Genomic DNA, 15,603 nt, shown 5'->3' on the forward strand with positions numbered 1-15,603 from the left:
ATAATAAAGTGATAGGTCTAATATAAGAAATATTTGCAACTTTAGTTTAGCTGTGTTGTGTATACATTAGATTTCCCAATCTTTTCTTTCTGATTAAATACATAGCTTTAAATTTTACTGTTGTTTTCCAAAATATGTACCAGGATAAAATATTTATCAGGATGGGTTAACATTTCTGATAAAAAAAATCAATATTTATTGATTCTGATTGTTAACCCCAACACTTCATGCTACATTAAGTTTATTATATTGTAATACTAGACATTGTAAACATTAATTATTCATTAAGTTGCAGTTACTACAATGGAAAATCCTCAGTAGATGTTTACAACAGTCTAAGCTACCCCATATCTAATTAAAACTTCAAACATTCAAAATGAAATCCAAACCAAAGCTGTTCACTATTCCTTGATATCTATATATATATATGTATAGATTCACTCTACCCCACTCTCATGAGACCCCACCTGGAGTACTGCATCCAGCTCTGGGGTCTGCTATACAAGAAGGACATAGACCTGCTTGAGTGGGTCCAGAGAGAGCTGTGAAGTTGATCAGGGAGATGGAACACCTCTCCTATGAAGACAGTCTGAAAGAGTTGGGGTTGTTCAACCAAGAGAAGGCTCCAGGGGAGTCTTTATAGTGGCCTTCCAGTACTTAAAGGGGTCCTACAGGAAAGATGGGGAGGCACTCTTTATCAGGGAGTGTAGAGCAAGGCGTAATGGTTTTAAACTGCAAGGGAGTGGATTTAGATGAGACTTAAGGAAGAAATTTTCTACTATGAGGGTGGTGAGATACTAGAACAGGTTGCCCAGAGAAGCTGTGGCTGCCCCCTCCCTGGGAGGGTTCAAGGCCAGGTTGGACGGGGATTTGAGAAGCCTGGTCTATTGGAAGGTGTCCCTGACCATGGCAGGGGGTTGGAACTAGATGATCTTTAAGGTCCCTTCCAACCGAAACCATTCTATGATTCTATGTATGTCCTGGAAAAGACAAGTTGCTGGTAAGAGGCAAGAAACATTTTAAATCAGTATTTTATGCCAAATGTAATCAAAATCCTTTCACAAGTGCATGTTCTATAATTGTTTTCACTTCTTCCTCTTGATAACCATTCTCAACTCTTGTTAATGTCTTGTCATTTCTTTATTGAACTGTCATTAAAAAGTTCATATAGATTTATAAAGCTGAAATGTAACCCAGGGGGATCATGTAGCTGAGATTTATTTCATATTAAATTTCTCATAATTTTCCAGCTATAAGTATGCAACATAATTGATAGCAAAATTAGATGAATACATGGGAGATTTAGGACTACAATAGTAATTCATGAATTCTTGTGTTCATAAGTACTTATGATTTTAGGACTGGGAAGGGGACATGCTGGAATGTATTAATTTGTAACTAGCTTAAAACATATCTATCTTCCACGCTGAGTAAATTAAAAAGAAATGCACGTATAATGGTTGCCTACAATTAATAATTTAATATAGATATGATGATAACATCTTTAATAGTTAATATATACCATTCTTCTCTGTTTCTTTTTGATTAGACATCTATATTCTAGTCTATTTTTTCTTTTGTCTTCTTTGGTTTTTTTAAACATAGTTTATTTTTCTCAAACTATCATTTTAAACAGGTCTAAAGCATGGAACTTAGGTTAAATACTGCATTCAAAGAAATGAAAGTTAGTAAATTTTTCATAGAAGACTCATACATTGTAATGTCACAGACAGTTTGAAAAGATCATAATCGCAATGCACTGTTATCTCTCCAACCCTGTTGAACTGTGTAGCCGCAGAACAGGAATATACGTTTGTTGTAACCTGTACTAAGAAAATCAATTATATTGTTTTCACTACAGCTAGAAGTATTACATATTTATACAGTGCTTTTCTTTTTTTTTTTTCAATTCTCCTTGTAAACCTGTATCGTTCACATATGAACAGTTTGCAAATACAGACTCCTTTGTGGGAAATATTTGTCTAACGCTACTCAGCAATAAATAGCTGAATTAAGGAAGTCCGCAGATCTCATTTAAGGGAAGATTTCAGGCAGGCAGACAAGAGTATGTTGAAAGACAAGAAAAATGTAAGGTCATAACAAAAGTGTCCAGACCTGAAAACCCAGTTCATGCTTTTGCAGAACACCTCAACCCCCTGCCAAGCTATAAGGGAAATTATGAAAACAATGAATGTCAGTGTTTTACAATAGCTGTTTCATCATGGGTGAGGTATGAATTGACCTTAGGTACATCTAGTTCCATTGCCATCTTAAATCTGGGCAATCTTCATTTAAGTTATTTAAAAATAAATAAATAAATAAACCTTTGAAGCTGTCAGAATTCCTGTGAAGTCTCACATTGCATTTATAAGTGTTAAGAAGTTTCAGATGCTACTGTTCTATTAAGTGATGCTCCATATATTTCTAATCCCTCTGATAAATAAGAGAAGCTGACTCTTTGAGGTTTTCCATGCAAATTTCTGTTCCCCAATTTGATTTACAAGGTTAAAGTGATTACAGAGGCAAGGCAGTCAGTTCTTGGTTGATCTCTGGGAAAAGAAGGCACCAGCTAGCAGTGTGCATCACATATACAATGAGAATAGGAAGCTCAACCGTTCAAAGTATGCTTAAAAATATTGGGTTTAAGTGTTTCATTCACTGTGCTGTTTGTCTATGAAGTACCATGACAGATTCAAAGCCATGGTGCTAGTCTTTTCATTTATCCTAGACAACTTAGAAAATTCTGTCCTCAGCAGTGGGGCTGGATGAAATAGTAAGAATTCAAATTTGTAAAGAGATTTCAGAATTTTAAATTTCTTTTTCATTACAAGCGAGTTATTTGGGCACAAAAAATGAAACTAGGTAGGCTCAAGCTGAAAGACAACCAATAGATTCTATTTACCCCTCTGGATGCAAAGTCAAATCACTGTTCAAAGAGGAGGGTCTTGACTCTAGTTAAAGTCTGAATTACTCTAATCACAAAACTGTTGCATTTCAGTGCTATGAAAGGCAGAACTTCGGAGGTGTTCTCCAGAGATGGTAGTCCACCTCGCCTGCTCAAGCTATGGCATATTACTCAGAGTACATTGTCCAGCTGGGTTCTGAGTATCTCCAAGGATGGGGACTCCACAACATCTCTGGGCAACTTGTTGCAGTGTTTGATTACCCTTACTGTAATCAAGTTTTTCATGTGTGTGTGGGTTTTTTCCCTCTCACATTTAAATGGAATTTATTTTATTTCAGGTTTTACCCTGTGCCTCTTATCTATTCACTGGGTGCCAGAGAAAGAAGTCTGACTTTTCATTATCCTCCCTCATCAGGTACTCATACACGTTGATCAGAGATCCTCTGAGTTGCCTTTTCTTCAGGCTGAACAGTCCCAGTTTTGCCAGCCTCTCCTCTAACCTTCAGAAAGATTGTGATCAGTTTGCTTTCAGTTATTACATGTCCCTCAGAAGAACCTTAAGACATTTTAGTTAAAATATAGAACATTGGGTGGCGGGTGATACTCAGTGAGCCTGGGTTGATGAGAAATGAGATCCTACTTCTAATAGGCAGTGAAAAAGGAATACTTAGTCAGGAAATGCAAGACAGACAAAATAAATAGCTGATGCTGCAGCTTTTTCAGATCAAGAATGCCTAAAACTATGCAAACATCATGTGCTGGGATGCAACACGCTAGTTTGTTTCTAATTAGGAGTGACATATCAGGACAGAGATATTTTACATTTGTAGATGAGTCTTTGACAATGCAATATAATACATATAGTCATAGACACTACAACATCAACACTGAAGTTTTAATAATATCTTTGCTTCAGTTACATCTGTTCAGTAAATTCCTACTAGAAACCGTTTCTATGTGTCAGAATCTGCTCACAACATCTACTGGATGTTAAGTGTTTTGGTAATTCATTATTGATATAAAGCTCAGTCTCTTAGCATGCCTCTCAGATAGTGCTTCAATATGTTCATATGTCTGAGGTAACTATAAAAACCAGTTCGTTCATAAAATACGTTAGCTACACATTCTTACATTTCAGAAACAGTAAATTAACTGCTCAAGCAGTTGAAATTCTCAAATTAGTTTCAATACATGGTTTGACCTGCATAAAAATAAATAATTTGCACCTATTTTTTGTGCATTATGTTCAACTAATGAAGACAAATGCATTAATTTGTTTTAGTTACAGAAGAACTGAAGCTCAGCACTTTTATGCACTTATAAGTGATGAATATAACAGTTCAAATTATATGAAGGATTACAGATTAAGTGCAGGCAAGCAGAAGAAAAAGGCCTCCCGTGTTGGTACATGGTTTTCTATTTATTCCTATGGAGACTGATCTGTTTATATGTCTCATCACCAAGGGCTGGTAAAAAATGCTTATATAGAATATATATGATTTGAAGGTAATAAGTAGCTTCAAGAGAACTAGGGTGTCTTAACGATAAAACCAAATGATTGCTTAGGAATATATATATATATTTTTTGGTACTGCTTTAGATTTTGAAAACTGTAGGAAGGGAACAATATTTATACTCTTAGTATTGAAGTTCGGAGTGCAAAAACTGCACACTTTTCATTACAATTATTATCTGAAATTATGTAAGAATATATAATATATATACATAAACACATAAGCACACTTCTGAAGTAGACAGAATGCTGGACTGTAAGGTGGAAATTTTTCTCCAGGAGCCATACTTTACAGCAGGTAATAGACAAAGATATCTCAGATATCCTCAGTGTCACGCAAAATATAAACAGGAAATAGCTGCAGAGTCTGAAATCTCAACGTTTAAAATGAAAACCGGTGTTAACTATTGGGCTTAGTACTTTACAGAAGAAATCCAGGCATATATTCTCAGCAATGCAAATTTTAAATTTCTGAACTGCAGTATTTTCAGATATGTAGAATTTGGTATCAGTTATGCTAACCAAGCGTATTGTTAACAATTTTAGGAACTAAGTTAATATATCATTTATCTGTTATTCCTTTCAATTTTAGAACTCTCTGCTTTTTGAAAAGTTCCTGCATCATTCATGCCTGTGGCTTTGTCAGTTTTACATAAATATATTTAAACATAGATGTATAAAGTATATAGACCTTTCGTTTACCAGTCAGCGCCAGACACAAAAAATAAGTTACTACAAGAGTAGAAATAAATCAGGATCTCACTAACTGTATCTCTGGAGTCTAGGATGTTCTTTTTCCTTTTCTTGTATTTCATTTCTTCAAATAAGTCAACATACGATTCTCATTTTAGAAAATTTTGCAATATTGAAGAGAAGTAAAGGAAACACTTAAAAAAACAAAACAAAACAAAAACAAACAAAACAAAACAAAACAAAAAAAACCAAACAAACAAACAAAAACCAAACACCAACAAAAATTTGCCTACTTTCTCCTGGAAAAAAATGTCTAAAATTATGTTCTGCATTGATCACTGATTATTGAATGTACAAATTCTTTGAAAGGAATGTGCCAGTTCTGTTCAGTGCCAGTTGCTGTGCTTAATGTCACTGTTTTCTAGAGTTGCCTGAGATTTAAGGAAAGATTTTGAAACACACCTCTTCAAAACGTGTCACCTTTTTGGTTTAATGGAGTTAGGAAAAGAGAATGATGTCAGGATTCAGGAAGCAGCCCTAGCTCTGGTAAGTGCTTGACTTCAGAGAGTAAGGAATCTTAATAAACTCCAAATAGTTAATTTTGAAAGGACCCTATGGGGGTTTTTTGTTTGTTTTTGTTGTTGTTTTTAATAAAAGGTATTTAATACAAGCTAGTGCTTTCATTTCTTGTGGCTCTGTTGTAACCATAATGTTCTTTGATTCTTATCCTAGAACTTCAAGAGAAAAGACAAAGAGAAGAAAAAAATGAAGAAGAACCAATGAGAAGGGAAATGAAAACTATACTTCTCAGGTTCTGAAAAATTTGAGAGACAATAAGTGCGAGGCATGGAAAAAGGTTTTTTAAAATATGGAAAACTCAATTGACAGCTTCCCCTTGCTCCACAACTGATCACTTCTGTTAAATTACAACTGTTTTATTTCTGACACTAAGAGATACATTGCAGCTTTTTGCAACTGTCACAAAACAGGAAAGGCACTTAGGATTGTCTTCAGATTCAGTCTAACAGCTGGCTGTGCATAAATTCCATTTCCTTTTCCACATCCCAGTTTGCGTAGTATCACTGCTTCCTTCATCCTATGACAAGTGTTCATCCAGACTTATTAGCAGGTATGTAGTTAAATACAAACTAAAATAATTTTTTGAAAAAAGATGAACAGTATTCTGCCAGTTTAGGTCACTAAGCCAGCTCATACGACTGCCAGTTTTTGCAAAATGCAGAAACCCGATGCCAGTTTAAAATGCCAGTGGAACTTCAGCCTTATTTTCTTATTCAGGTATGTTATAGATATAAAAGTTATGGCTGGATTTTTTTGTTGCTGTTGTTTGGGGCTTTTTGGTAGGTTTGGTTTTTTTTTTTTTTAAATAGGTGATCTGGTTCCCAGACTCAGATCAATAAAACTTTACTGGCCCTGTTCATTCCAATAGAAGTAAATTAAAAATAGAGGAATAGGCTGAAAATCTGTGTTTTTGTACCTGTGCAGGAACAGTAAAAGTATCACACTGAATGGAAGCATCAAGCATGCTCAGGGCTGACCAAAAGGTAAAGCATGTTATTAAGGGCATTGTCCAAATGTCTCTTAGACACTGCCAGGCTTGGGGCACCAACCACCTCTCTAGGAAGCCTGTTCCAGTGCTTGACCACCCTCTCTGTAAAGAAATGCTTCCTAATGTCCTGTCTAAACCTCCGCTGGTGCAGCTTTGAACCATCCCTATGTGTCTACCACTGGATCTCAGGGAGAAGTGCTCAGCACCTCCCTCTCCACTTCCCCTCCTCAGGAAGCTGTAGAGAGCAACGAGGTCACCCCTCAGCCTCCTGTTCTCCAAATTAGCCAAACCCAGTGTCCTCAGGCACCCCTCTTAGGACATCCCTTCCATCCCTTTCACCAGCTTTGTTGCCCTCCTCTGGACACATTCAAGGACCTTCAGATCTTTCTTAAATTTTGGGACCCAGAATTCATTATCATTATGATACTCATCTGTATCATAATCCTATTCCTTTTAGAAGAATATACAACTGCAAGATATCCATACTATACATTCTCATTCATTCAGAGCTTAAAGAATAGATTGCCCACTAATTTGGTGTGACTATAACGTCTGAATATAGACAACTGTACCTTCAATTTTGAGATTCATTTTTAAGTAATTTCTGAAAATGGAAGGCTTTCTATGCATGTTTTAATCTCTGTTAAACTGGACGTTATTTTAGCACAGTTATACATAACACCTAGAGCAGGAAAAAATTCTAGCACCGCTATGTTCTAAATATGTAATGACATATTATATTTTTTTACTAGAAATCAATAAGGACATTTGTTTAAAATATTACTTTAGATGTAGTTCATGTTCTAAGTATAAAAACTGCTTAATAAAAAAATTAATTGAGACATGTAGCTGCAGAATTCAAGGCTTTGGTCTTTTAAAAGCTAGACAAAACATTCAAGGCAACATCCTACATATCTGTAGGATAATAAAGTGTTATTCTTATACTTACACATATATTCCAATTTTATCTATTTTTTATTTTACAGGCAAGCTCCAAAAGTAAACTAAGTTTTAGATGATTACAAAACCAGGCTACAAATCTCTATCTAGTATTATGAAAACAGCAAAGGAGAAGGCTAGATTAATTCTAAGAGGAGAGTTATGACTATTTTGATCATCTTCATAATATCTTTTTTCACTTTCTATTGCATATTTAAGAAATTAGTCATTTATTTGTTCACATTTTTGCTACATTAAGTTTTAATCTTTGAAATTAGAATAATCTATTAAAAGTTTTTGTTCTTAAGTAATTTGTATTCCCCACTGTGCCTTCATTTTAAATTTTCTATACTTAGAAAGATACACTTAAATAAAAATGGTAGATAATGAAATATTTTGTAAAATATCTGCATTAAGAACACAGTCAGGTCAGTTAGTTAAAAAGTTTCAATATTCTAAAATAAAAAATTTATTGTGAATATTTTTCCCGATGACTCCCTAGACCCAGAACAGGTAATATAAATCAGTTGAATCTATACAGTATTATTGGATACAACATGATAATTAAGTGTTACACATTTGCTGATTAAAGCTCTATTTGAGTCTAGCAGCCTATCACCAGGGTAGGAGGAACACTATTGTACTGCATTTATTAATGTCTTAGATAAATATAAATAATTAATGAAACCCTATTCCTAGAGAAGATATGAAATAGCAGATCATAAATTATTGCCTGAAACCCTTTTTTTTTCTGTAGTGAAATCTTTAATTTAAGTGAGTGGAGTGTGAAATACTCTTTCTAAATTATCTGTCTGATGAAATTATGTGAATAGTACTGTCTTCAAAATGTGTATACTGTAAACAACATTTTAATTACAGGCTACACAGCTGACTGAAATTAAAAAAAAAAAAAAAAAAAAAAAAAAAAAAGCCAACCCCACTCTCAGATCTGATTTCTATAAATTTTTATGTGCAAGTGATCTGCACATTACATTAGTTTGCCAAAGAGACTTTTTTGGAAATCATAAGCGAATGGGCAAAATCTTGAGAATCTTTAAGAACAATGCACTGTGAAAAATATTTTTTTTTCTCTAAGAGATAAAAATATTTGTAAACAAAGATATTTTATTTTATACTTCATTAGAGTTTACAGAAAAGAGAACTTCACTCTAAATCAACAGAACATAAGAGCCTTGAAGTTTTGTTTCTCCCTTTGAACTTAAGTGAGTATACTGATATCTGGGGCCTGAAGCCAATACATCTCTGCTGGGAGGCTGTTTCCTGTGAGAGGGGGACCACGATGGAGCAGGAGGAACAAGTTTCGGACACTCCCCTCACCAATGATGAAGGAAGTGGCAGCACTGACTGCACCCCCCATTCCCTGCCCCTGCGCCACTGGGGGAGGAGGTAGAGATATCGGGAGCAGAGCTGAGCCCGGGAAGATGGGAGGGGTGGGGGGAAGGTGTTCTCAAGATGTGGCAATGCTTCTCACTGTCCTACTCTGTTACGTGTTGTTAGTGTCTGTAATAAATGTATGGGTTTTTTCTTCCCCTAACGAGTCTGCCTTTTGCTCATGATCATAAAAGGGGGATTTTTCCCCATCCCAGTCCTATCTTGAACCCCAAGCCTGGCTCTCTGTCCCTTCTCATTGCCAGAGGGGAAGGGAGAGAGAGCTGCTGCGTTGTGGTTGGCTGCCAACCAGGCCTAAACCACGACAGTTTTATACACATACTTTTATTTTTGACATGGAAGGTATAAGTTGTTTCTATCACGTTAGCTGCCGGCTTTCTATAGTGAATATATAAATATACACTGTGCAGATATATTTTATGTACTTACATGAATAGATTTCGATAACTGGATCTGATTTTCTTCTGCAAGTTTTTTCAGCTTTGTATAATGGGTAGTGATGTAAGATGTAGGTTGGCAATGAAATGTTGGTAGCTTTATCCACTTGGTATGTTTACCCCAAAATACATTGTTTAATTTCATTCATATCCTGAGAGCAGTATTTTATCCCCATGTACAATGAAGAGTCTCTGTATAGGTGGAAGACTGTACATTTCTCTTTTGTAACAATTTTTAAGTTAATATTAAAGCCCTGAGCCTCAAACCCTTTCCAGAATTTTTCAGGGCATCTTCACAGTCCGCCAGTATGGAAAGACTAGGGAATCAAATGGCAATATGCTATAGTAGGAAAAGTCATAGTTTGATCACAGCAAGTGATAACTAAGTCTAAAAATGAGTAAAAGTGAAGAGAGTCATGTAACAGATGCAGTTCACTATGTTTTGCAAGTGAGATATTAATAACAATTTATTTTCTTGTAATAACTGCACAGGAAGAACAGATAAAAAAATATGTATTTCTCTTTCTCTCAAACTGTTTTTTTTACCTCACCATTATGAGATATTATAGAAACATCACTGTTATACAGCTAAAATACCTTCTTAATCTGATTCTGTAACTTTCCATAGCTCAATGGTCACAGAGAAACAGTAGAGAAATTACTAGCTCTGATTTCTTCTATGCATCATATAATTCAAACACCATTTTCTATTTTGTATTTAAGAATTAGAAAAATATATATGAAAATTTTTAAGATTGCTTACACCTGTCATTTTTCATTTTCAAAATGTCAAAGGCGTTACCTTGTATGTATCTCCACATAAACAGTTTGTCTGGCTTATACAGAATAGTTCTGAATTGCCATGTAAGTGCAAATCATGTGAAAGTTAGATACTCAGTAGATTTGCTCACATGAAATGGGTTTGACATATACACTTGTCAGCCATTTAAGTACTCCAGATTCAACGCAGAAACAATTGAAAATTCAATAGAAAATCTGCCCAAGTCGGATGGAAAGCACTCTGCTGTCAACATGCTGAAGAGAAACAGAAATTTGGAAAAGAGATAAGATCCTGAAACCAGCCCAGAGAGATGAAGATTTGCTTTTTCCCAAGAGGTGATTTCAAATGTTTCTTTCAATTAGAGAGTAAAAAGTAAAAAAAAAAAAAAAAAAAAAAAGCAGCTTTGCAGACCATTAAGGCCTTAAAATGAGTGCATACAAGCTAAATTTCTAACTTTTCATGTGGTTCACTTCACATTAACAATAATGTTCATAAATACTAATTATATAGGAAATAGCATTTGTCACATAAAATTATTGTGTTTTACAGTATGTTAACCATAAGAAAGTCATATTAACTGTGCTTGAGTAGGGCATGAAATGTATATTGGTGGTTAGACTAGATTTCCTTGAAAAAAAGTTACAATTTAGGTTTGATAAGATGACCGTAAGCATGTGGAATTATCATAAAAATTTAGGAATCCTTTGCAATAGTAAATTTATCCCAACTGGGATTTATTCAAGAACAAACCCAATTTTAAACACCTTTATCATGCATGATGAAGAAATTGGACATTTAAAACTACTGGAGTTGATAAGGAACCCTTTAGCCCATCTATCATTAAAAGTTGAAGTTATTCTGCATACCCAAAGAGTTTGTTCTCTCTTCCCCCCACCCCCTCTTCATTTGTTTGCTTTCTGTGTCTTTTCTCTCCTTCTCTTTCTTCTTCGCTCTCTCCCTCCCCTCCTCCTTCCCATGAATACCAGCCTTGTATGAAAAGGTATATGTCCACATAAAGCCAAATGCCAGCCACTAAAAGAAATATATATGTATTTCTAATAGATAATTGTACATGATGCATATTCATATATTTATCATCAGAAATAAACTATACAGCATACTTCTATCTTTATGCATGTTAACAAAAGTTTTCATATCTACCAGACTCATCAATGAAGAATGCACGACTAGCAAAATAGTGCATCCTAAGATGACATGTCAGAATAAAGCTAATAAAAACCGTTGACTTCAAACTGGAAGGGAAAAAAAAAAAAAAAGCAAAAATTGTGCTCTAGCAAAGTGTTACGCTCTTGATTACAAAGTTATAAAAAAGTTGCAAAGATGGAAAATTGTGAAAAACCAAAGCAATAAAACACAACCCCAGTTAGAAGTAGGTTCTCCCTTATCAGCTCCAACGTATCAGTTGCTGTCAAATATCTCATCCCAGGTCTGTTCTTCCCTTTTCACTATAGATGAAATTTTTCTAGCTTAGTACCAGAAAATGAATTTAAGTTTATACAAGACTGTTACCTTAATTTATAAACAAATATAATAAGAATTGTTCATTGTGTATATTACTTATCAGGTTCACTACCTCTAGTTTATTTTTTCAGTGCTGCAGGTGTCATACGTGATATATTAAATAAATCTAACAGCAAAGATATCATACAGAATGCTGCCTTGCACCTATTCCAAACAGCAGCGTATTCTGTTCATTTTAAAGGTGTACACTGATCCTACTTTGTGCGAAAAGTACATCTTACCAATTTCCTTCATCAGGCTATATTTTAGCAATCTAATCATTGTTTACTTCAGTAATCCTTTTAGAAGGATTAAAATAATCATGTAAACTCATATTTTACTTCTTCAGTGTTTTTGGAAGGAGTTGATACATCTACACTGACTCATCTGTTGTTTTTTTCTCCTCATCTTGTGCAACTTTCTCTGAATTTAAAACTTTCAAGAGCAGAGAGCTTTTACTGTAGTACTCTAAGCTGGTGCTGTATTTGGGTGGTTGAATTTTCTGAATGATTATCCTATCATAAACTACCCTGATAGCATATTTTTCTGTTAGGAAAGCTTTTAGCTCTTCTACCTGTAGCTACTTAGACTCAAGCAAATTATGTTCTCACTATTATTCTATTAGCCTTCAAAAGGAACAAGATAAGTTGCACTTATTTCCTTTAATACTGTTGTCCAAAAGTAACCATATCCATTCTACTGTATTCAACATAAGGCCTGTAACAACTATATTCTACAAATTTAATTTTACGTGTAAATATTTCTGCAACTTCAAACCATTATTCCAGGAGACAAACCAGATATTTTTGTAAACTGGGGGAGATGACATGTATATCTTCCAGATACCGCATCTCTAATACAAATTGTTCTGTGTTTTTCTGCTCAGAGATGTGCTGCTTCCCAAATAGGTGCAAACTGTAACATGTGTTTCCTTTGTGAAACCATTACACTGTAATTTTCCAAGCACTTGACAAGTTACTTTTCAGATTATTAATTCTAAAAAGATACTACTTAATTGCATGTCTATAAACATGCAATTATGGAACGTAATCATTAAATAATGATGAAAACTTCCTCTGTAGATTTAACTATGTCATATATTCTTTTAAAGACTTTTAAATATTTTTTTCCTGTAGAGATGAGATTAGCTAAAATGCATGAGTTTATTTTATAATATCCAATGCTCTGTAAGATTTTTTAGCTTCGATAAAGCAATATATTTAACAAAAAGTATTCTGACAGTCACTATGGATATGCTTCTTTGTAAGGTTTCCTTTCAAATGTATGTGTAAAGTATGCATTATTTCAGCAGAGGCTACCCAATATTTTTCATCTGAGACTCTGTGATTGATACACAGGATACAAAATTTTCATAAATGATAGTTCTCTGGATAGCATTTTATAGATACTGCTCAAGTACAGGATTAATCTCTTACTCTTAGCTGTTCTGGGAAAGCTCCAGATGCTGTTTTATTGTACCTTAATTTCTTTTGTGAAAACCATTTTAGGTTTTATTTCTTCTTATGAAGGTCTCATCTTTTTTTTTTTTTTCAGATCTTACTTCAACTTCTTTTGTTAAGTTTAACACTATTTCAACTCTTGATTTACCTCCTTTGGTGATCTCTGCAACTATGTGCTCTATTTGTTTCACCTTGATTCAAAACAATTGCCAGCTCACAGATCCCCTTGTACAACACTTATTTCTCTTGACACAGATAATTTGTTATTACTTGGAATCTTGCAGGTGAATAAGAGTTGAAAAATGTCTTTGATGAGGTTTGAAGTTAATAGAGAAGTAGTGAATACATAGTGACTGTTCTCCCTAAATAAGTTTGGGGAGAAAGACCAAAAGACAGTTTACTTACTTGCTTCCTTGCCTCTTTACAAACAGTACTTCTTCCTCTAAACTTTAACTTTACAGGTTTGTTTCTGGCTTTATTAATTCTTTTCATCTGTTTTCTCTAGTGTTTATGCTTTTTCTCTGATTTACACATAATTAAAATAGTTTGTAAAATCATTGTAAAATTCCTCTCACTTTGACACTTTGATTTCTGGGGCAATGCATGCAGCTTATTCAAGGTTTTTAAACTATCACTAAGATTTCATTTTCCCCATAATAATCCTAAATGGAAGGTGGTTTTCACACTCAAAATAAGAAAAGGTTTATCTATCAGAAAATATGAGATGCCCAAAAGAGCAGCAGGACCGAAGTCCAGTCCCTTTTGGTGCTTATATGCCTTCAGAACATATTCCACAGTATAAGAAACCACAGTAGAACAGGGTGGAAAAACTGGTATATGGATTAAAACTAGATTCCTAACAACTAACTGTTCAAAGACAGAATGAACAGAATAATAGTTTCTGCAGATGTCCATTTCATAGTGAATTACTGAAATAATGAAAATTATAAAGATGTTATTAATGTTGCAGTAAATTTCTACAACATATAGAGAAATCTGTATTTGATAATACTAGATACCTCTTTATCCAAGATATTCCAGTAAGGTTTATTTCTTAACCTTTCTTACTATGTGCTTGATTTAAAGTACTGGACACAACTTTCCCCATACAATGATCCAGTGTATATTATTAACACAGATAAAATCAGTACCAAATGTAAGACCTCTTTGGGAAAAACATAAAATATATTCACATCAATCACAAAATGATAAATTCTTCTTAAAAATAAAGTTAAAATATATAATGGCCTCATAAAGAAGTCAGCAGAAAAATCTTACAATAGTAAGTAGAATCATTATGTAGTACTGACAGTCTTTGCATCACACCATTTTCTATTCCCATTTATTTTGAAAAATCTAAAGCTAGTTCCTCAGTCCACATCCTTCAAAAATCACTACAGTCAGTGGGAACTCAGCACCTCAGTGCTTGTTGAATCCCATCCTGTGGATTCTAACAGCCAAACTAATGTCTGTAGTTGTCTTCTAATCTTTCAGCTGAATTTTTGTACCTAGTTAAGAATACCTGGCCTAGAAAATATTTACAGGATTGGAATTGTTCTTCAAAATTGTATTCCACAAGGTTAATTCATAATTTCTTTTGTCTGTGGATTATACATGGCATGTCATGGAATCTTTCCTCCGCTTTTAAGAATTTCAGTAATTAGCCCTCTCAGTATAGAAGTATTCTCTCCATTTGTTAATGTAAGCCTTGTACTACTAGCACTTCATTCTCCAAAGAGAGAGATCAACATTTTAAAAACTATTTTATAAAAAAAAAGAGCTGAGAAAAGTACTTTCTGTTGTTGTTGATTATATGTAAGTCACCACATAAGAGAAATATGTCATATGAAAATGTCCAATTTTTTTATGAAGCAAATATTTTTTTCCGTTTAGAAAATTCAATAAAATTCATAAATGTTAATAAAATATGTAGTATTTTCCGTGGGTTGGAAAAAGAGAATGAGGTAAAGTTTTAGCAATGTAGAGAAAGTAATAGTGTATGGGAGCTTTTCTATGCTACTGCAGCAACTAAGATTAATGAACAGAGAACAAATGGTTGGCATATCACTTACCCATGGGAGTTCCAACACCATAACCTTTTGAGTCTATCAGGCCTCCAATTTGTGTGAGGTTACAGTTCCGTTGTGTGACAAACTCAATTGTTGTTGACTCCATTAAAAATGCATAATCAGAGGTAAGCACACGCTGGATACCTTCTTCGTTACTTTTGACAAGTACTGACTGCCTTCTGCTACTCATGAAAGCCCACATCTTGTCGTAAGTGGAGATTTTGGATTTCTGAAAAACAAATAGTGGATGCCACATGAATAATCTGCCTATAAGAGTTAAAGCAAATTCTCAGTTTGCACATTGCTTT

The 15,603-nt window shown here is 34.3% G+C and overlaps 1 protein-coding gene across 5 annotated transcripts in view; it reads right to left on the reverse strand.

Annotated features, from left to right (window-relative positions):
* GRIK2 (glutamate ionotropic receptor kainate type subunit 2) overlaps positions 1-15,603 on the reverse strand; it is a 427,988-nt gene that overhangs the window by 26,551 nt on the left and 385,834 nt on the right. For all 5 annotated transcript variants that reach the window (XM_042803252.1, XM_042803250.1, XM_033008456.2 and 2 more), the window contains one exon: positions 15,299-15,524. In XM_042803252.1, the coding sequence (XP_042659186.1) occupies positions 15,299-15,524 (226 nt within the window). The remainder of the gene's footprint in view (positions 1-15,298; positions 15,525-15,603) is intronic.

Source organism: Tyto alba, unplaced genomic scaffold, assembly GCF_018691265.1.
Source record: "Tyto alba isolate M040663 unplaced genomic scaffold, T.alba_DEE_v4.0 Super-Scaffold_40, whole genome shotgun sequence".
Classification (NCBI taxonomy): domain Eukaryota; kingdom Metazoa; phylum Chordata; class Aves; order Strigiformes; family Tytonidae; genus Tyto; species Tyto alba.